This window comes from Hakea prostrata, chromosome 10 (genome assembly GCF_041222555.1).
Source record: "Hakea prostrata isolate BN-2017 chromosome 10, UWA_Hpros_2, whole genome shotgun sequence".
In the NCBI taxonomy this organism is placed as follows: Eukaryota; Viridiplantae; Streptophyta; class Magnoliopsida; order Proteales; family Proteaceae; genus Hakea; species Hakea prostrata.
In genome coordinates this window covers 12342573-12360956 of record NC_142609.1, presented here as the reverse complement: position 1 = coordinate 12360956, position 18384 = coordinate 12342573, and the positions used below count along the sequence as shown (strand labels likewise).

General features: G+C 37.1%; 1 protein-coding gene and 1 pseudogene across 4 annotated transcripts; both read left to right on the top strand.

Annotated features, from left to right (window-relative positions):
- The first annotated feature begins 4790 nt into the window (after positions 1–4790).
- Positions 4791–7967, top strand: LOC149001938 (serine/threonine-protein kinase ZRK1-like). 3 transcript variants are annotated; one of them, XR_016170455.1, is made up of 2 exons: positions 4791–6132; positions 7001–7967. XR_016170455.1 is itself a non-coding variant. In XM_089138993.1 (1 exon), the coding sequence occupies exon 1, from the start codon at positions 4877–4879 to the stop codon at positions 6041–6043; it is 1167 nt and encodes a 388-aa protein (XP_088995119.1). In that variant the 5' UTR covers positions 4791–4876; the 3' UTR covers positions 6044–6133. The 3 variants fall into 3 exon arrangements, 1 of the variants encoding a protein (XP_088995119.1); XR_016170454.1 differs by having other exon boundaries at positions 7430–7963; XM_089138993.1 differs by lacking the exon at positions 7001–7967 and having other exon boundaries at positions 4791–6133.
- A 3345-nt stretch (positions 7968–11312) lies between these two features.
- Positions 11313–16086, top strand: LOC149001937 (protein ACCELERATED CELL DEATH 6-like; annotated as a pseudogene). The gene is made up of 3 exons (XR_016170403.1): positions 11313–12011; positions 13999–14537; positions 15448–16086. The product of XR_016170403.1 is annotated as a protein ACCELERATED CELL DEATH 6-like (transcript).
- The last annotated feature ends 2298 nt before the right edge of the window (positions 16087–18384 follow it).

Here is an 18384-nt window from a genome sequence, read left to right as displayed (position 1 = left end):
AACAATTAAAGAAGAAGAATTAGAGATAATCGGAACCAAATCTAATTTAAAAAATCCATTGTCAAGAATGCAGTGGCCCCATATGACCCCTTCAAATAACAAATCCAAAGCACTATTGGAAAAATTGAAAGAATATCCAAAACTTAAAAGTGTTGAAATCGAAACTAAATTATGTATTATGTTTGGTGCATAGAGTACATCATGGAGGATCAACGTGCAGCCCGTTCGTAAGCTAAGTTGGACTGCTCCAATGCCTTGAACATCAATGTTGGCGCCAATTCCCATATAGATTCTATGCATTCCCAACGACGCTTTGCAATAATTTATGAAACTGCCTCTTTCTCGTGTGATGTTTCTGGTTGCTCCTGTATCAACAATCCAATCTAATTGTGTTAAGGCAACCAAAACATGAGTACTCACAAAGGTACAAGGAAAATAGAAAGATGGTACCTTCTTTGACTCAATGCAATCATAAGCAAAGTGTCCATTTTTTTAGCAGTTGTAGCACGCTATTTGGACATTTCTTTCTTACCCCCACACTTTTCATGTTTCTGTTTGACCATTCCCTCCCTAGGTGCCGAGTTCTTGGTACCTTCTTGATTCCCTCTCTTAAGTTCTTTACGTTTGGGCCATTTGCCCTTACATATACTTGCCTAAGCAACAAGAGCAATTATGCGAGTCGCCTCTAGGTGCTCAGCTTCCATCTCAAGGTGTTGAGCTATATCAGCATATGTCTTGATGCTCTCAAGGTGAGCAAGTATTTGTTTCATTGGTGCCCAAGAATCAGGTAAGGTCCTAATCCAGGCCTAGATCTGTTGCTCATCAGAAAAGTCATGTCCAACATCTTTTAATTTGCAAACCATTTCCTTGACAATTCTGATGTGCTCAGTCATTTTATATTTGGCCATTCGGTACATCTCAAACTTGAGGATCATATCTCGTAGTCTGGTTGTGGATGTACCACCAAAAGCACGCTTCAGCTCGTCCCACATGAACTTAACTGTAGGGAAAACCTCATACCCCTTGGAAGTCATCTTGCATGGCACTTAGCATGAAAAACTGTGCACTTCAATCTTTCTTAACCCAAGCATCATACAGATCCTTATCTCTACAAGACTGGATAGTCTCTCTTCCCAAGGGAGGAATGGTCGGTGCAGTCATTTTCGTGGTAGGATACTCTAAGCTATCTTGGTCATTAAGGTAATACTGGACTTTCTGTTGCCACTTCTCAAAGTTCTCATGATCGAGAAGTTTCTCACCCATGAGAAGGTCAACGATCACATTTTTAGAGGCCATCTAGACTACATCCAGAATGCGAAAAAAAGACATAGTTAGTATTTTTTTACCTCTAATTGGAAAATTTTCAAATTAATTATCCTTAATCCATACTGTGGTGTCAATCATCTAACACTGTTCGATGTCAAACCCCACTAATTATGTATTTAGAATCATTAATTTAAATTATTTCAATAAAGTATACAGGGGAGGAATGGGCATCTTCTATCATATAATTGCGCCATACATATGGGTGCGTCTGGGTCCCACCAAAGAAACCCATAAGTTTAGTACTTCTAATGACACATCGAGTCAGTACATGATTTTGATGCGTAGTTTGGTGACAACCCTATTATATGGCTTCCAAAAAATAATTAAAATTACAACCATTTAATTACATCTCAAAGAATCCTACTACAACACTACTAGGATATACCACATTTTGCATCACTCTCAAATACTAATTCTAGCATATATACATAAAATGTGTCATTATGGTAACACCGAACAAGATCTCTTCCAGGAATAAATAAATAAAATTTATGGTCTACTTTGGAGAGATCGATTCTGCATCCACCAAATGGAGCGAATCAAAGGTCTAAACCGCTATGGGAGGGTTCCAATGCAAATCAAATTTTTTTACATAATCATCATAGCAAAGAATGTTAAAACAATATAACAAACATGACAAGAAACTAATGATCACACAAATTTCACAAAAACAAATTTTATGCAAAACATAGAAAGATGCAATCATAAATAATTCCAGGCTAAAATCTTTTTAATTCAGAGACTAAACATGGTACTAGAAAAACTCCAATGGTTTGAGTTTGTGGTTGACAATTATAAGGTCAAAGGTTCAAACCTCACTCCAGCAACAATCTTAAAAAAAAAGATTAGGAGTCCATATCTTAAATAAATAAAGAAAAACCCAACCGAAATTTAAATAAATCCAAAAAAATCCGTAGAACTCCCTCTTTTTTTTTAATCATTAAAACAAAAACAGTCATAGGAACATAAAACTTCTTCCTTCTACATAAAGGAAAGGAAAAGAAAAAAACTTACTCATTCAATTTCATACCACAGATCGGGTAGAGGTCAGGCAATTGGTTAAGGATTAAATCTGACATTCATTAATGTCAATGGAAAAAATAAAATCTATGATTTTCATTTTAAATCAACCAATACCCATAAAACTAGTCGTTGTCAGCAATCCTAACCCCAACCTGGCTCTGATACCAATGTAAAATTAAATTAATGAAATAAAGAATTCTAAACCCTTTACCATCCTAACCTCAACTTGGTTATGATACCAATGTAAAACTAAATCAATGAACACTATAGATTATTTACTTTAGTGATGATCCGCAATGGATCTAGACACTGGAGGTGTCTCTTTGCGTTTCCTTTCAGTTTGTGAACACTATAGATTATTTCCACACTTTCAAATCGACGAACCACAATGATGGAAGTTCAGGATTAGCTTGGAGAATTCGTAGAGCATATGGGAGTATTCAAAATCAGTGTATTTAATTTTTGTTTGGTATTCAATCCCTCTATATATAATATTTTTTGTCAACTCTAATTTCTTAATTAGAATTTTCATTAGACTCATCCAAAAGAGGAATATTAAAGTCCTGCTTAGATTCAACTAAATAGAGGAGTAGTTATCTAAGACTACATAACCATGCAAATTGTAGTGGGACAGGTCCCACTACAATTAACAGCTCTTTTCAACAGGGTAGGTCTTCATAGGGCCAGCCATGCCTCTCCATGTTCCTTTCCAGCAGCTTCGTGAGGTTTAGGAGTTAGTTTGCATTCACCGGTCTGAACGAGTGGATCCATTTCAGAAACTTCATATTTTTTTTCCTGTTTTGATATTCTCTTTAGTTTTCTCAAAGTCGTTTTGAGACAAACTCATATTTGGGAAATTTTCTTCAATCATTTGACTTTCCAGCATTCACTTTGCCCAGAAAAAAAACAACATACCATCAACAGCAGAATTAAGCATGACAGAATTTTCTTCTTGTTATTGTTGCTCCTCAAAACCCAAAACATCAGCAACTCAAATTGTCGAAACTTTAGCAAAGAGAGCCTAAGAGAGGATTTTTGGTTGATCTCTGCAGTAGGTTTTCTGATATCTGTTGATCTGGTTCAAAAGTGAGGTTTCTTGCCCAATCCCTCTTATCTGTCATCTGCTAATCAATTCACCAATTAAGGCTGCAGAGACTTCCTCTTTGATTTTCGTTTTAAAGAACTTTGTTGTAGTTTTGATTTTGTTCACTTCTCATGTCAGTGCTTAGGAACTTTGGGGGAAACCAACATCACGAGGAAAGGAGAGAATAGAATTAGAACAGGAAAATAAATCATCGAAATCTTGAAATTTAATTTTGTTCAACTTATCGAGGTGTAAATTTTATACCTTTAGCATGGATGAATTAACCAAAAACATTCAAGATGAGGTCCCCTGGTGTATGCTTTTTGCGGATGATATTGTGTTGATTGATGAGACCCAAGTGGGGATTAATACCAAATTAGAATCATGGAGATTAGCTTTGGAATCAAAAGGCTTTAAACTTAGTAGATCGAAGACAGAATATTTAGTTTGTAACTTTAGTCAAGATCGGCCAGATGATGAGGTGGTGATACTTGACGCTAAGAGATTCCTCAGAGTGATTGTTTTAGGTACCTAAGTTCAATCATAAGTAAAAGAGGTGATTTGGAAGATGAAGTTTCCCAAATAATTAAAATAGGGTGGATGAAGTGGAGAGGTGCGTCCGGGGTCTTATGTGATCGGCGTATTCCATTAAAGCTTAAAGGAAAATTTTATAGGATCGTTGTTCGACCAGCTATGATGTACGGTGCAGAATGTTGGGCTGTTAAAAAGAATCATATAGATAAACTCAGTGTAGCAGAAATGAGGATGCTAAGATGGATGAGTGGCAAACTAGGATGGATAAGAAAAGAAACGATCATATTAGAGTTGGGCTGGGAGTTGCTCTCATAAGTGACAAGCTTAGAGAAAGTCGTTTGAGGTGGCACGGCCACGTTCAACGAAGACCTATAAATGCTCCTGTACGGAGAAGTGATATAATCCATATTGAAGGAACTAGAAGAGCTAGGGGTAGACCTAAGATAACCTTAGGAGAAGTGGTGAGAAAGGATATGTATAGCTTAGGCCTTGTATCTAGCATGGCCTCGAACAGAACTGATTGGAGGGCAAGAATCCATGTAGCCGACCCCATTTAGTTGGGACAAGGCTTATTGTTGTTGTTGTAGCATTTGCGTTCTCCTATAATTTTCTTATTTGTACAAATTTGTTGTTGATAAATGGTTTGTGGTGAGCATTTTTTGGATTGATTTCTTCTGCTGGGCTGTGATGGATTTGTGTTGTTTTAACCAGGGCCGTCTTTCTGATCAAACAATTTAACTTTTTGGTGTTTTGTTTTTATACAATTTCCCATTATTTTTTTTTTTTCTTTTTTCTTTTTGGTAGAATTTCCCATTATCTTCAAGTCTTCCTTGCGAATTCATTTTTTCTGTTTAGAAGTATCTTGACAGGGGGCTTACAGGTTTACAGCAGTCTCCACATCAAGCAAGCATGTGGTCATGCTTTAAATTACCAAACAATGGAAGAAACCCAACAGAAAAGGATTCTATGTCTACACTCAAGATGGAAAACCCAGGACAGGAGCAATTCAGGTTCTTGAAGGGGAAAACAGAAGAGGAATCATTCATGATAGAGAATGGAGGTAGAATATTAGAAGAGCTAATCTGTTCCTTTGGTGGCAAGTCAATTCCTTTTTGTACCTTCTCCAAGAAAGAGCTCCAGATTGCAACCAACAACTATGCTCAGGATGGAATTCTTCACAGGGATTTGACCTATAAATTGTATAGAGGAACCCTAGAAGATCGTGAAGTTTCAGTCAAGAGGTTTACTGAAATTGATGCTGAAAGTTTCATCCAATGGTACATCAATGAATTCGCCGTTGCATCGCAGATGAGTCATCACAAGCATGTTTTGAAACTTTTGGGTGCTTGTTTACAGACTCAAGTTCCCACGCTAGTGTATGAATATGCAGAGAATGGAGATCTCTCTGAGCATATTTACAAAAACTGGGAACCTCCTTCAAAGCATCATCCACCATTAACATGGGATAACAGGTTAAGGATTGCGACTGAGGTCGCAGATGCAATAACCTATCTCCATACGGGTACTTCCAAGCCCATCATCCACAGGGAAATCAAAACCAGAAATATTTTTTTAGGTAAAAACTTTGTTGCCAAGCTATTTGAGTTTGGGCTCTCTATATCAATTCCTTTAGGTAAAACATATGTAGAATCAGATGTTGTTGGATCATATGGGTTCATCGCTCCTGAAGCCGTGTCGAATGGGAGGTTTACCGAGAAGAGTGATGTTTATAGCTTCGGATGTGTACTGATTGAGATTTTGACTGGTAGGAGGGTTCGTCATATATTCGAGGAGCTGTTTGATGATTCTTCTGATCTCATCAGGAGTGAAAACAATACTGAAATGTTGGTTGAGCAGAATAGAAAGGGTTCCAAATATACTGTTAGGGATAATGAAAATGATCTTGAAAGGTACTTAAAAGCAAATTTCTTGGAGGAGAGCAACAAAGAGCAATCAATGGCATGTGCTGAGCTTGCTTTAAAATGTGTCAAAGTGAATCCTGAGGAAAGGCCTACTATGATGGAAGTGGCATATGCGCTTAGAAGGATCAAGTTTATTCAAGCCACCTCACAATGATAGCCTGTGAGAACATATTGCAAAGAAAAAAATGTGGCTTTTCCATTCGTGTTTATGTCCAACGCAAGTGAAACAGATCTTGCATCCAGGTGATTTGCTGTCACCTTGTCGCCTGTTGGTGTCACAATTAGTTCTTCGCCACTTCAAATGCCTAGATGTTGTAGCAACTATTTATTGTGGTTACTTTCTTATCACTTTTTGGTAATTGGTATGTGTCCCTGTTGATTGCTGTGTTGAAAAGCATTAACGATATGATTTGCCACTACTAATTTGATGCCAAAAATATTTAAATGACTTACAGATTGGTAGATCAGTCAAAAAATGTTCAGACTATAGTTGGCTGACATCAATGTGATCTCAAAGTTAAATAACTCCATAATTGTCCCTTATTCTTAAACAGAGCTGGGGACTGATCAAGGAACCCAATTCAATTTGGCCCTGTGTTCTTAAAGGGAAGAAGTTTCCTAATTGTTCCATCTTTGATCCTATAACCCTTAAAGCCTGAGGATCTCGTACTTGGAACAGCATGTGCTCTGTTCTTCCTAAATCTGTCTCTTTTCGAGTGATAGGGAATGGGGTTACTATGGATTTTTGGCATGACCCTGGTTACCAAACATTATTCAGAACTCTATCAAGTGGTTGATTTCATACTATCCTCAATATGAGATCTTGCTGTTTTTTTTTTCTGTTGTTCCCTCCCACTTTGTTTCTTTTATCTCTCAAATTCCAATCTCTTCCAGTAGGTATTACTAGTTCTGTCGGCTATTGAAAGATGGTAAGTTTACAACTAGGAATGCTGCGATGTTTTTGTCTAACCCTGTTGTATTGTAGGTGAACTTAAAAGGCTGGTGGTGTTTTCTATGGAAACTGAATGTGCTTCCTAGATTTGGGTTGTTCTTTTGGAGACTTCTCAATAATGCATTAGCAGTCTTAGTTCATTTGATTTCTTGACAACAGGGTAGGACCCTAAGGTATCTCTATGATCAAGAAGTGAATGATGGATGCATCTCTTTCTTAGATGTTCTTGGTCACAGCACATTTGGTTTGGAGAACCGACCAGCTCTTGCTTGCTTCTCTGCTATCATTCTGTGTATCCACATTTAGATCTCTCAGGAAAGATAAATCCAGGTTGAGGTGGTTTTTTTGTTTTTCTAATTTTGTTTACTTGTTACTATGTATTGATGGCCCAAAATAAGGTTAGTTATGATTCTTCTAAACCTTCTTTAACAGCAACTATTGATCTGATTTCAAAATGGGTTTCTTGGTTGAATGTTTACAATCTCATTCATCCTAGTAAGATGGAAAACCAGGCTACTCTTGTCCTTGGTGAATCAGTTCATCTTCTGGATTGGGATCTCATTTTTAACCCAACTCTTGTCATTGCAGGAACAAATTCTACAACAGGGAAGAAGCAAGGCTGGGCTTTCTGCTTAGTCAGCAAAGAAATATGTATCACAAGGGACATGGGATCTCCCTCACAGAAGACCCTATTGATGCAGCTCTAACAGCTTGGAAAAAAAGAATGGAAATGGTTGAATCTCTTAACATTTTGAATTTAACAATCTTGACTATGGAAGAAATGATGTTTAGAGTTTATCCTATTTTATCTTGCCCTTGACCGATCTACCATGTAGACTTACTAATTCAGCTAGCTTAGTATTCTCGCCATTTTGAGTTAGTTTACACACCTAACCAAAACTTTCATAATTTTGATTTGAATTTGGCATGGTTGGCGTTTCTTGTACTACTGGAACTATGTAACCGTTGCTTAGTAATTTCAGTTGCTTGTGGTTCACCTGTATAATATGTAGTTCATTAATGTTATCATGTGAGACCTAAATGCATATTGAGTTCAAAAACTGTATTTCCTAAAGCAGAATGGATTATGCATGATTTGATTTGGGGTTTCTTCATGATTAAATTCAAATGGACATCACTTGAGCTTACTTTTAAGTAGGCAAAAGTAGAAATTTGTCAAAACCTATTAGTTCATTGTATTGCAGTCATCCTTGGACAGATTATACTCTTAACAGCTTTCTTCTTTTTCTTACAAATCAGAGTGTTTCTATTCAAACTTTCTTCAGTTTTGACTTTTTATCTGGATAATGTTATGTTCTTCTCGATGGGTGCTAAACAATATGCTAGTGTAAATTAAAGTAACAAACACAACACGAATGAATCAAACATTCAACAAGCAAACCACAACAGACACACAATAATTTCTTAACGTAGAAAAATCCGTAAAGGGAAAAAACCACAGGACCGTTATCGGAGTCCACCCAAACTTCCACTATCACCAAATGATAATAACAATAGGTATGCAATCAACATCTCATCTCTAGATAATACTAGAATAATACAAAGGCACAACCACATTATCAAAGAAATGGAAATCAGAGAGAATGGAGAGAAGTCACCAGAGAGGCTTCCTGAGAACTGTGGTAGAATGATATTCTGACCGTTGGATATGAAGAATTAGGTGCCACGACCAATCCTTTCAAATTTCACTTCATTCCAGCAACGTATCACCGTCGGATTAGCCGAAGAAACCACAAAAAACTCTTCTTCCTTTTCTTCTCCCACTTCTATTCTCTCTCACTCTGTTTCTGCGTTGTTCTTTTCTCTCTCCTGCTCTTCTATAGTGCAGCCGCCTCTTCAATTCAAGAAACCCTATTTGCTTGGTTCTTTTAAAAATCCTGGGCCCCACATGGGTTATGGGCCATGGGCCGGACCCAACAATTCTCCCCCTTTGTGCCCATGAGGGAGGAAACCACAACTTGACTCCTTACTTGGAATCCATGTGTGCAAGCTCCTTGCACATCTCAAACTTCTCTCGAGTAACCATCTTTATTAACATATCAGAGGCATTCTTATCTGTGTGAATTTTCACAATCTTCAACAACTCATATTCCACCACATCACGCAACCAATGATATCTTACATCAATGTGCTTTGTGCAAGAGTGGTATGTAGAGTTCTTGCTTAAGTCAATAGCACTTTGACTGTCATAGTATATCACATACATGTCTTGCTTCAAACCCAATTCTTGGAGAAATCTTTTCAACCACAACATTTATTTCCCTGCTTCTGCACAGTGGCGATGTATTCAGCCTCAGTTGTAGACAAAACCACACATTTCTATAGTTTGGACTGCCAAGAAACAGCTCCCCCTGCAAAAGGAAACAAATACCCAGAAGTTGACTTTCTATAATCAAGGTCACCCGCCATGTCAAAATCAGTATACCCTTCCAAGACTGGATCTGAACCTCCAAAACATAAACACAATTTGGAACTTCCTCTCAAATATCTGAAGATCCATTTCACAGCTTCCCAATGATCTCTCCTTGGATTATCAAGAAACTTGCTCACAACACTAACTATCTGTGCAATGTCTGATCTAGTGCAGACCATGGGCATACATAAGACTACCAACAACAAAAAAGTAAGGAATACCTAGCATTGCTTTTCTTTATTGACTGGTAGATGAACATGACTGCTTACTCAGTTTAAAGTGACTGGAAAGAGGTGTGCTTACAGGCTTAACACCCTGCATGTTGAACGCTGGCATTAGCTTCTTTTCTCTTTTTTTTCTCTCCATTCTTACTTTTTTGTTCATCAATGGAAGACATACTCATGTAAGCTCTTCTTTCCTTTGAAATTTTCAGCAATAGAAGAAAAGGCAGGCTATTGTTCTTCAATCGAGCAATAACATCTTCTTCTTCTTGTTTTTTCTTCATATTTTCTCTTTCAACTTTTCAGAAATAGAAGATATTGAAGAAGAACGATTCAAAGCCCTTGCAACAACATCTTCTTCTTGTTTTTCTCCCTTTGTTTCTTTCTCTCACGCTCTCTCTAGTTCAGAAGCTCTAGAAAACGTAAAAGACTTCTTTTCTTTTTAATCCAAACCCTCTTTAAAATCTGTGAAAAGTGATTGCAAACCCCTTTTTTCATAACTTCCAGTCTTGACTCAACCTCTTTTCTATGAATGTACTATACCAGATTAAAGTTATCTTCATGTATGTGTTGTATCATATCAAATCCCATAAACAATGAACCGTTGGTTGAATTGGCTCCACTACTTGGCAGACCCAAATTTGATTTGAGCCCATCTATTGAACTGCTCAACCAACTCAATCATCTCACTTAAGTTTTATTTATTTTTTTTTTTGGAACTGAGATTCATTCCGGCCAGCTTGCGCGCACCACGATTTACTTCCTCAAAGGGAAGCGTTATATTAATGCCGTTGAGTGGGTGAATCCAAGACCTCCCCTAGGGAAGTTGGGTCTTTAACCGCTTTAACATACCACCTTTGACATCATTTCACTTAAGTTGCCAACAATGACAAAAACACCTTCTTTTTAAGCCAAATGAACAATATATTATAAATGTTATAAATGTAATCAAGAGAAGAATATACCATTTTTAGAATACAAAAACACCCAGACATATAAGAAGGCTGCACGGAGGCCAGCTTTTCTCAAAGAAAGGTTTCATGCTCAAACTACAAACAAAGAATCATAAAGCACTAAAATATTAGAACTACAAATTAAAACATGAAATAAGAGTCTAGATTACCACCCTGGCAGGGAGCACTATGTTCATGCTCTTTGAAACTTTTTCACCACACATTTGTATGGGGCCATATTGATATTAATAAAATAATTTATATATAGAAATTATAGTAAATCTTACGTGAATTCTATATAATATTTGTGACAAAAAAATATTAGAAGGGTCAACATTGTTTAGACTTCCAAGAAAACAATAATAAGCCAAATCTTAAATTCGAAAATGAACTAAACTTGGAAACAGACGATGAAAATGAAGTCCCTTTCCCTGCGTTATTCCACTAATAGATTTATTAATGTATGACAGTGACCCAAAAAAAACAATTAACAGCCACCTGCCTGTTTGTGAAATTGAAACCTCTTAAGCAATCCAACAAGTTTGGTAAAATGCGAAACCTTAACATCGAAATTCCGATTTCAGCCGCCTAAAGTGCATGGCTTTTTATGATCCTATCCACCGAAAGTGCATGGCTTTTTAACCCAAGCAAGTTCCATCAATTAGAACAAGAACAGATGTCGCTCAAAGTGTTGCTTTCTATTAGCTGGCGTCCAATAAATTTAGTCCCTTTCAGTCACCTGCCTACTTTTTTCATTTTTTTTTTCGTATTAGTGAAGATTGAGATTGAGATTGAGAGGCATCTACACAACCAAAAAAGTGGGAGTCAGAAAGACAGAGAGAGAGAGAGAGAGAGAGAGAGAGATGGATGCAAATGTGTACAACGCTGCAGTTTCCGGCGACGTGAACACCCTTAGAGGCATGACTGCTAACATACTCCAGCAAGTAAGCCCTCAAGAGAACACAGTGGCTCATATAGCAGCAAGCTTAGGCCATGACGAAGTCATAGAGCTTCTTTACCAACGATGTCGATCTCTTCTGTATAAGAAAAACTTTCACGGCGACACTCCCCTTCATGTCGCTGCAAGAGATGCACAAGAAAGCATTGTCCAGTTTATCATCAAAAATTGCCAATTTTCTCAAGATATCGAGATGGGAAATGCAGCTGAAGTTGAAGAAGAAGAAGAAGAAGAAGAAGAAGAAGAAGAAGAAGAAGAAGAAGAAGAAGAAGAAGAAGAGCCCTTAACGAGGAAAAGAAACAGAGAAGGAAACACTGCCTTGCACGAGCCATGAAAAGGTTTCATATTATGGAAAGGACGAAGGAAGCAACCAAAGTAGAAATGCTTGAAAAGATTGCCAACACTTTGGTTCAGGCTGATCCGAGACTCATATATTTGCGAAACAAAGAAGGGGTTTCACCAGCTTCTTTGGCTGCTGAAGCGAATCGTCGGGAACTTCTTCAGTTTATGTTGGAATTTCCTCATGACAGTTCAGATGTACAACAATGGGAAGGAGGGAAGACACCTCTCCATTCTGCCATCTTACGATTACGAGGCGACCAAGGTATATATAATTATATATACACACCACATACTCCAGATAAAATTCCACACCATAATTTTAATTTATTTTTCATCTTTTTTTTCTTCTTTGTTTTGTTTTCTCTTTTTTTTTCCTTTGGGGGTGAAGAGACTTGAGGAGAGTACAATTGATGGGTAGAGGATCTGGGTCTACACTCAGGGTTTTGGGGAGCTACACCCAATCAAATTCCTCCCACAAACCATTCATTCAGGGAGTCTATTTTGTTAGTTTTCAAATGTAAAATTCTCACCTGATTATGTGGTGAAGGTGAGGAATAATGTCATATTGTATCCTCAAGGGAAGGTGATCCCAACTCAATTTTTTTGGGAGGGAGTAGGTGAAGTTTCCAATGAAGATGTGTGATGCATTACTTTTACATCTGAACCAAAATAAATGTGAAATGATAATCATGTTATGAGAATATTATTTTTCCATGGGAGTGTGATGGCAATTTAGCATGCCCATGTCAAGGTGCAAGGATTAGTGGGTAGAACACTCTATCTCCATGGATTTTCATCTTCTAGAATTCACTTTTTGATTTGTAATTCCCTGGTATACATTTTTAGAATTGTGACACCGAATGATTTAACATTAAAATTCATAAATTCTTCAATTTTTTCTGATATGGGTTTTAATATTGAGCATTAGGTTTATATAGTTAGGTGAACAGTCCTAATAGTGTACTGTAGGGAATTATAGTAAAGTGAATTATAAAGCACGCACCACCAAAGAGTTGCCTTAGTTCGTAGTGACCCAACACCTCTTAGTGAAGACTGAAGAGGTTATCGGCTGGATTCTCCCTTGTAGTAAATACATAATAGTTCCCCTCCATATATAGAAGCTTCCTTCTACCAAAAAGTGAATTGTAGAGCATGAAAATCCCTTTCCTGCCCCCAATCCCAATCTTTCTCCGCCTTTTCTTTAAGAGAAAATTACATATACACCCCTAATTTTGCAAACTATTATATGTACATCCCTAAAATTTGTTATATTACAATTGTCCCATGTGCTAACACCATTAGCTTTAAAATACTAGAGACATATTTGCTGAGTCTTTTTATAAGTGAGAAAATTTTGAGGAAGATACTTCAAATTCAGTAATGAGAACTTCTTCACTCTCCCTTCTCCATTTTTCCTTTTAATATTTTTTTTCCCTTGAAAGTTGAAGTAGGTTTGATGGTAATAGAGAGTTATTTGGAAATTTTGAAAATACAATCAATGTTGAGTCCACACTTCAGCCCATTTTTGTAATAGTAGAGATGTGTTTAATAAATAATTTGAAACATTGCGGATGTAAATGAAAGTGAATAAATTCTAGGGGGTGTATATGTTGGGCTAAAGTTTTATTTGAATAGACGAAGGAATGCCTAGAAGCTGTCTTAACCTAAGTTGGGATCTTCTACCTACAAGGGAGACGGCAATCTCCTCACATCCATTTCACCACATATTTAGAAGGGGCCTCCATCTCTAGTATTCCTTGTCTTTTTTTTTTTCGTTCTACAAAAATACTATAAAAAGCTCTCCAAGAAAAGAGACCTAGAGGCTGAAAAAAATTGTTTAACATGAACAGGGAAGGGGGGGGGGGGGTGTTGCACAATGCCACACTCCCTAGAGAGAAGAAAGGCCTTAGCCCCCTAGCCAAAAAAATCTGAAAACATTATTAGACCCTAATATAACTGAACACAACTAACTTAAACAAGCTCCTAAGTATTAGAATTTCATCAACACAACAAGAAGTCAGTGCTTAAAGGTAAGTCTCCTTCCTAAACGTATAGTAGAATTGTAGAAGAGTGTGAGGAGAACATAATAGGGGTAGAGAATATGAACTCAACCTTGGCATTAGCTGAACCCAAGTAAATGTTCAGATCTATATACAGGTTAATAGTTTGGACAGATATAATAAGCCCCTAACTTACTCTCATAGCATTTCAATATATATTTATGTTTTTGGCTATTCATTTTGTTTCAGAAATCATGAAAGCGATAGTGAAGTTCAAGCCACAACTAATAGGAATTGCAGATTCAGAAGGGATGACCCCTCTTCACCTTGTGTCCTTCAAGGGAGATGTGAATGGAGCTATTGAATTGTTGAAAGAGAATACTTCAGTTGTCTACCGAAGTGATAAGATTGGCTACTTCCCAATTCATATTGCTGCCCATATGGGGAGAGTTAACATTATTAAACATTTCGTGGAAAATTATCCTGGTTCTTGGGAATTGCTCACTGTAGTTGAAAAAGAAAATTTTCTTCATGTTGCGGTTAAAAGTGGAAATGAAAATGTGTTAAGGTACATTCTCAGAAACCCCAAGCTAGAGAAATTGTTAAATGAGAAGCGGAAAGATGGAAACACTCCTTTGCATTTGGCAACCATGGATTGGCTTTATAAATTTGTTAATATTCTTGCAAATGATGCCAGAGTTGATTTAAGCCTCACAAACAATGATAAACTAACAGCTCTTGATATTGCTGAGACCAAGAGAAGCATGGAGGTATCAACATTCGGCAAGGTAAGTTGTTTGCATTAGGATTTAGCATTTGTTAGTTTAAGCTTTTGAATCAAATCAGTGTTTTTTTTTTTTTTTTGGTGCTAAAAATCAAATAACTCAGTATAATATTGTTGTGCTGAAGAATCATTTTTACTGTGTGAATATTTTGGGATTTGTTTTGAAGTCTAAATGCATCTAGACGGCATTTTTTCTACGTTGGACATTGTCATTTAGGTGTGGGTCTTCAGAATTTTGAGTTCTTCAAAATGATTGGTTGTGAGCCCCAAACTATTTGGAGGTCATGTGTCATTGTTTTTTGACCTTTTAGTGTACAGGGGCATTTTGATCTTTCTCTTTGAAGTGGGATTTAGCATATGATAGCATCTAGTTTAAGCCTTTGAATTAAATAAATTAAGGATAGTATTGTTATTGTGGAGACCAACTTTCACAATCTGAAATATTCCGTGGTTCATTTCAATGTTAAATGCGTCTAGATGACCATTTGTTGACCTGCCACTTAGGAATGGGTAATCTTAAGAATTTCGAGTTCTTTGAAATGATTGATTATGGGTTAGTGCTGTTGTTTTAGGCATTTTTAGGGGCTAGGGCGTTTTGGTCTTTTCACTTTGAAGTAGGGTTTATCACTTATAAATACTAATAGTCTTTTAACAGGGTTGAGAGTGGTGGAAAAACAACTAGGTTTCTATGCTGTTCATCTTCTTCCTCATAGTGAAACACCATATTTGCTTGGACATGAATGTAGCTTTGGGTGAACCATGTAAAATCTTGTCTCGTGTGTGCTTTTTTAGGTTGGTTTTCAAACAATTATCAAAACTACCAAATAATTGTGTCATTTAACCAAATTACTAGGCTCAATCTCCACAAGATGAAAATCTAAACCTGATGTACATTCTTTATGTTTATCATCTAGGCCACAACATTGATTGCCTTGTACAATGTGGGTGCACCAAGGTCAATGAACCAAAGACACAGCATCGAAGTGTTCAAACAAAGTAAAAATGACTTCCAGTGGCGCTCAACAGAATATTACAATGCCTTTATTGATACTCTTCTGGTGGTGTCATCTCTTGTTTTGACTGTAACTTTTGATGCTGGTTTCACAATACCTGGTGGCATCAATAGCGACGAACCAGATAAAGGCATGGCAGTTTTTCTCAGAAACAGGTTATTCCAAGTGTTTGTGATTTTTGATACCATAGCAATGTATCTTGCTGTGATTGTTGTTATCTCTCTCATCTGGGCAAGAACAGGATCCGTCAAGCTTGCGAATTTGGCCACCAATATTTCTTTGGTTTTCTTGGGTGCATCACTTACAATGATGTCTGTGTCATTCACGGCCGGCTTGTGTTTGGTAACTGGTGGAATCAGTTGGCTGGCTTCAATGGTTTTGGTGTTAAGCTTTATCTTCTTGGCATGTATGGCAGGTTTATTTCTTGCATCAGTGATACCAATTTGGTCCAGGTTTGGTCTCAAAATGATGATGAACTATTATAATCTCCATAAATGGTTGTTTGCTGCTAGACACAGGTGGTGGCTAATAAAGTGTTGAAATGTAGGATCTTTGCTCTTCAAAGAATGCTTGCTTAAAAGATATTCTAGTTGAGATATGCATCTTCTTTAATATTAGTTAGCAGGATCAAACTAGAATATTCTTCAATAGTTGAAATGCTTCTTGGCCAGGTTCTATTATTCTTTTGTTAGATTTGCAGATGATGCTGAATTTAATTGCTGAGAAGTCTTCATCTTGTGTTGCCCTCCGTCTTATTCGTCCGACTGTTAGATGGGCAACGCATGGACTGGTAAAATTACAATTGTCTGATGGAGTGGAATCACTGTTAGAACATCTAAGGTTTTTCTCAAAACCCTAATAAAAACCATACAAGAACTAGAATGTGACATAATATTTAGAGAGCATTGAACATACCTTACACCAGAAGCCTTCTTCAATTGATGAAGCTTTCTCTAATGATGAAGCCTTCTCCAATCTCCTTGTCTTTCTTACCGTACCTCTTTGTTGTGGAAAGAAAAGAGAACAAAAGAACTTGAGAGATTGAAGCGACCCCATCATAGCTATTTATAATAGCAATCTTAAACCCTAGTCCACTTCCACAATGGACCAGTTTGGTCCATCTCAAACCTAATGGTAGTGCATTGGCTCTGATGTGTTAAGACTCCCATCAATTATTAACTCCAGTATTTAATTTAAGCCCATATATTGCTTAAGATAAACCTAACAATCACACCTTATAAAAATTGACTAATTTTGTTTTAGCTATTTTTAAATGGACGGATTCTGTTTTCAGCTTTTTCATCCTAAAGGTTGAAATTTATCTCGCCACTTGCCCATCCGACGGTTGGACTGATACGATGAAGGGCAACATGAGACGAAGTGGATCTGAATTCTTTATAAGTCTTCTAAATCTCTGAGAATCGTTTGAGTTCTGGTTGCCTTCAAGTCTACTTTGCTAGGCAGCCTTTAGCAAACGGAGCAAAAGTACATCCCGTTCAAGTTTGAGGTCCTTGATCCACTTTAATATGTTATTCAAGCATCTAAGAGGTTTGGGTACTATATTATTGAAAGTTTTATTGTTTCTTTCTTGCCATACATAGTAGCAAGTTATTATAAAAATTGGCACACGCCACTGCTTGGATGTTCTATTGAGCATAAATTCAAAAATAAAGGAGCTGTAGAGATGAAGTATAGATTGTTGGGTGAATCTTTCTATCCTCAAGCCTAGGGGTCCTATTGCACAGATCCTCTTGGTCCAATCACAAGAATGAAAAGCATGCCAGATGGACTTTGCATGACGGCCCACAGAGAATCACATGCAGGTGGTATAGATGTCCATTGAAAGAGTACTGCTTTGACTAGTAGTGTTGCATTGAAAAGAGATGCCGAAAGAAATTTGTTTTAAATTTGGGGTGAAGAGATAGCTTCCAGAAATAGTTCCACCATGGTGAGAAAGTATTACGGGAAGAAGTTATGCTTGATCTCGTCAATGCTTATCTCCCCAATTTAGCAGAGAATTTGCCATTGTTAAATATAAGAGATAGCCATGGGTCGATTCATTTGTAAAGTTAAACAGAAGAGAAATAAACAATTTGAGGAAGATTATGGGTAAGAAGCAACATTATACCTACACTCAATTGAAGGAGTTGCGGAGCTAAAGGAGAAAAAAATGAATACACACAGTGAATAGATTTTAGTTGTATGTAATTAATTTTGATCAGCGTAAATACAAGGGCAGAGCTAGGATTTAACATCGATGGGGACTAAGTACAAATATTTTACATATGAAAAGAGGGCTACAGGGAAAATTTAAAAAAATTAGGAATGTAATAGAGGAAAAATTCAAAAAATTATGGGGGCTAAGTGCTGATATTTAACACATGAAAAGAGAGCTAAAGAGAAAATTTCCAAAATTTGGCAAGGAAAGGAAAAAAAATTTCAAAAAATTTGGAGGGGAGGGTGACATGGACCCTTGGACTTGGGGTAGCTCTGCCCTGGGTAGATATGTGGTTTATATGGAGTAGCTTGTCGGTGTGTCCATTGGATCTTCTCACGTTGCATAACGTTGATTCTCTCTCCACTTGACATGTCGGAGTCCAATTCGCATAAGTCTCACCCTAATATTCAGTTCTGATAATTGTTTTGCAAATTCTTTAGTGGACATGTCATCCTCACTGATTCATTATTAAGTATCCTGCTTAAGTGGGATATGACACTAGACTCCCAATCCTTTTCAACTATGGCTTAGGATATACACTCTTGAGCATTGGTCTTCCCGAGCTTCTCCTGTTGTGGGGCTATAGTAATGATGTCATCATTGATCTATTCTAAGGACAC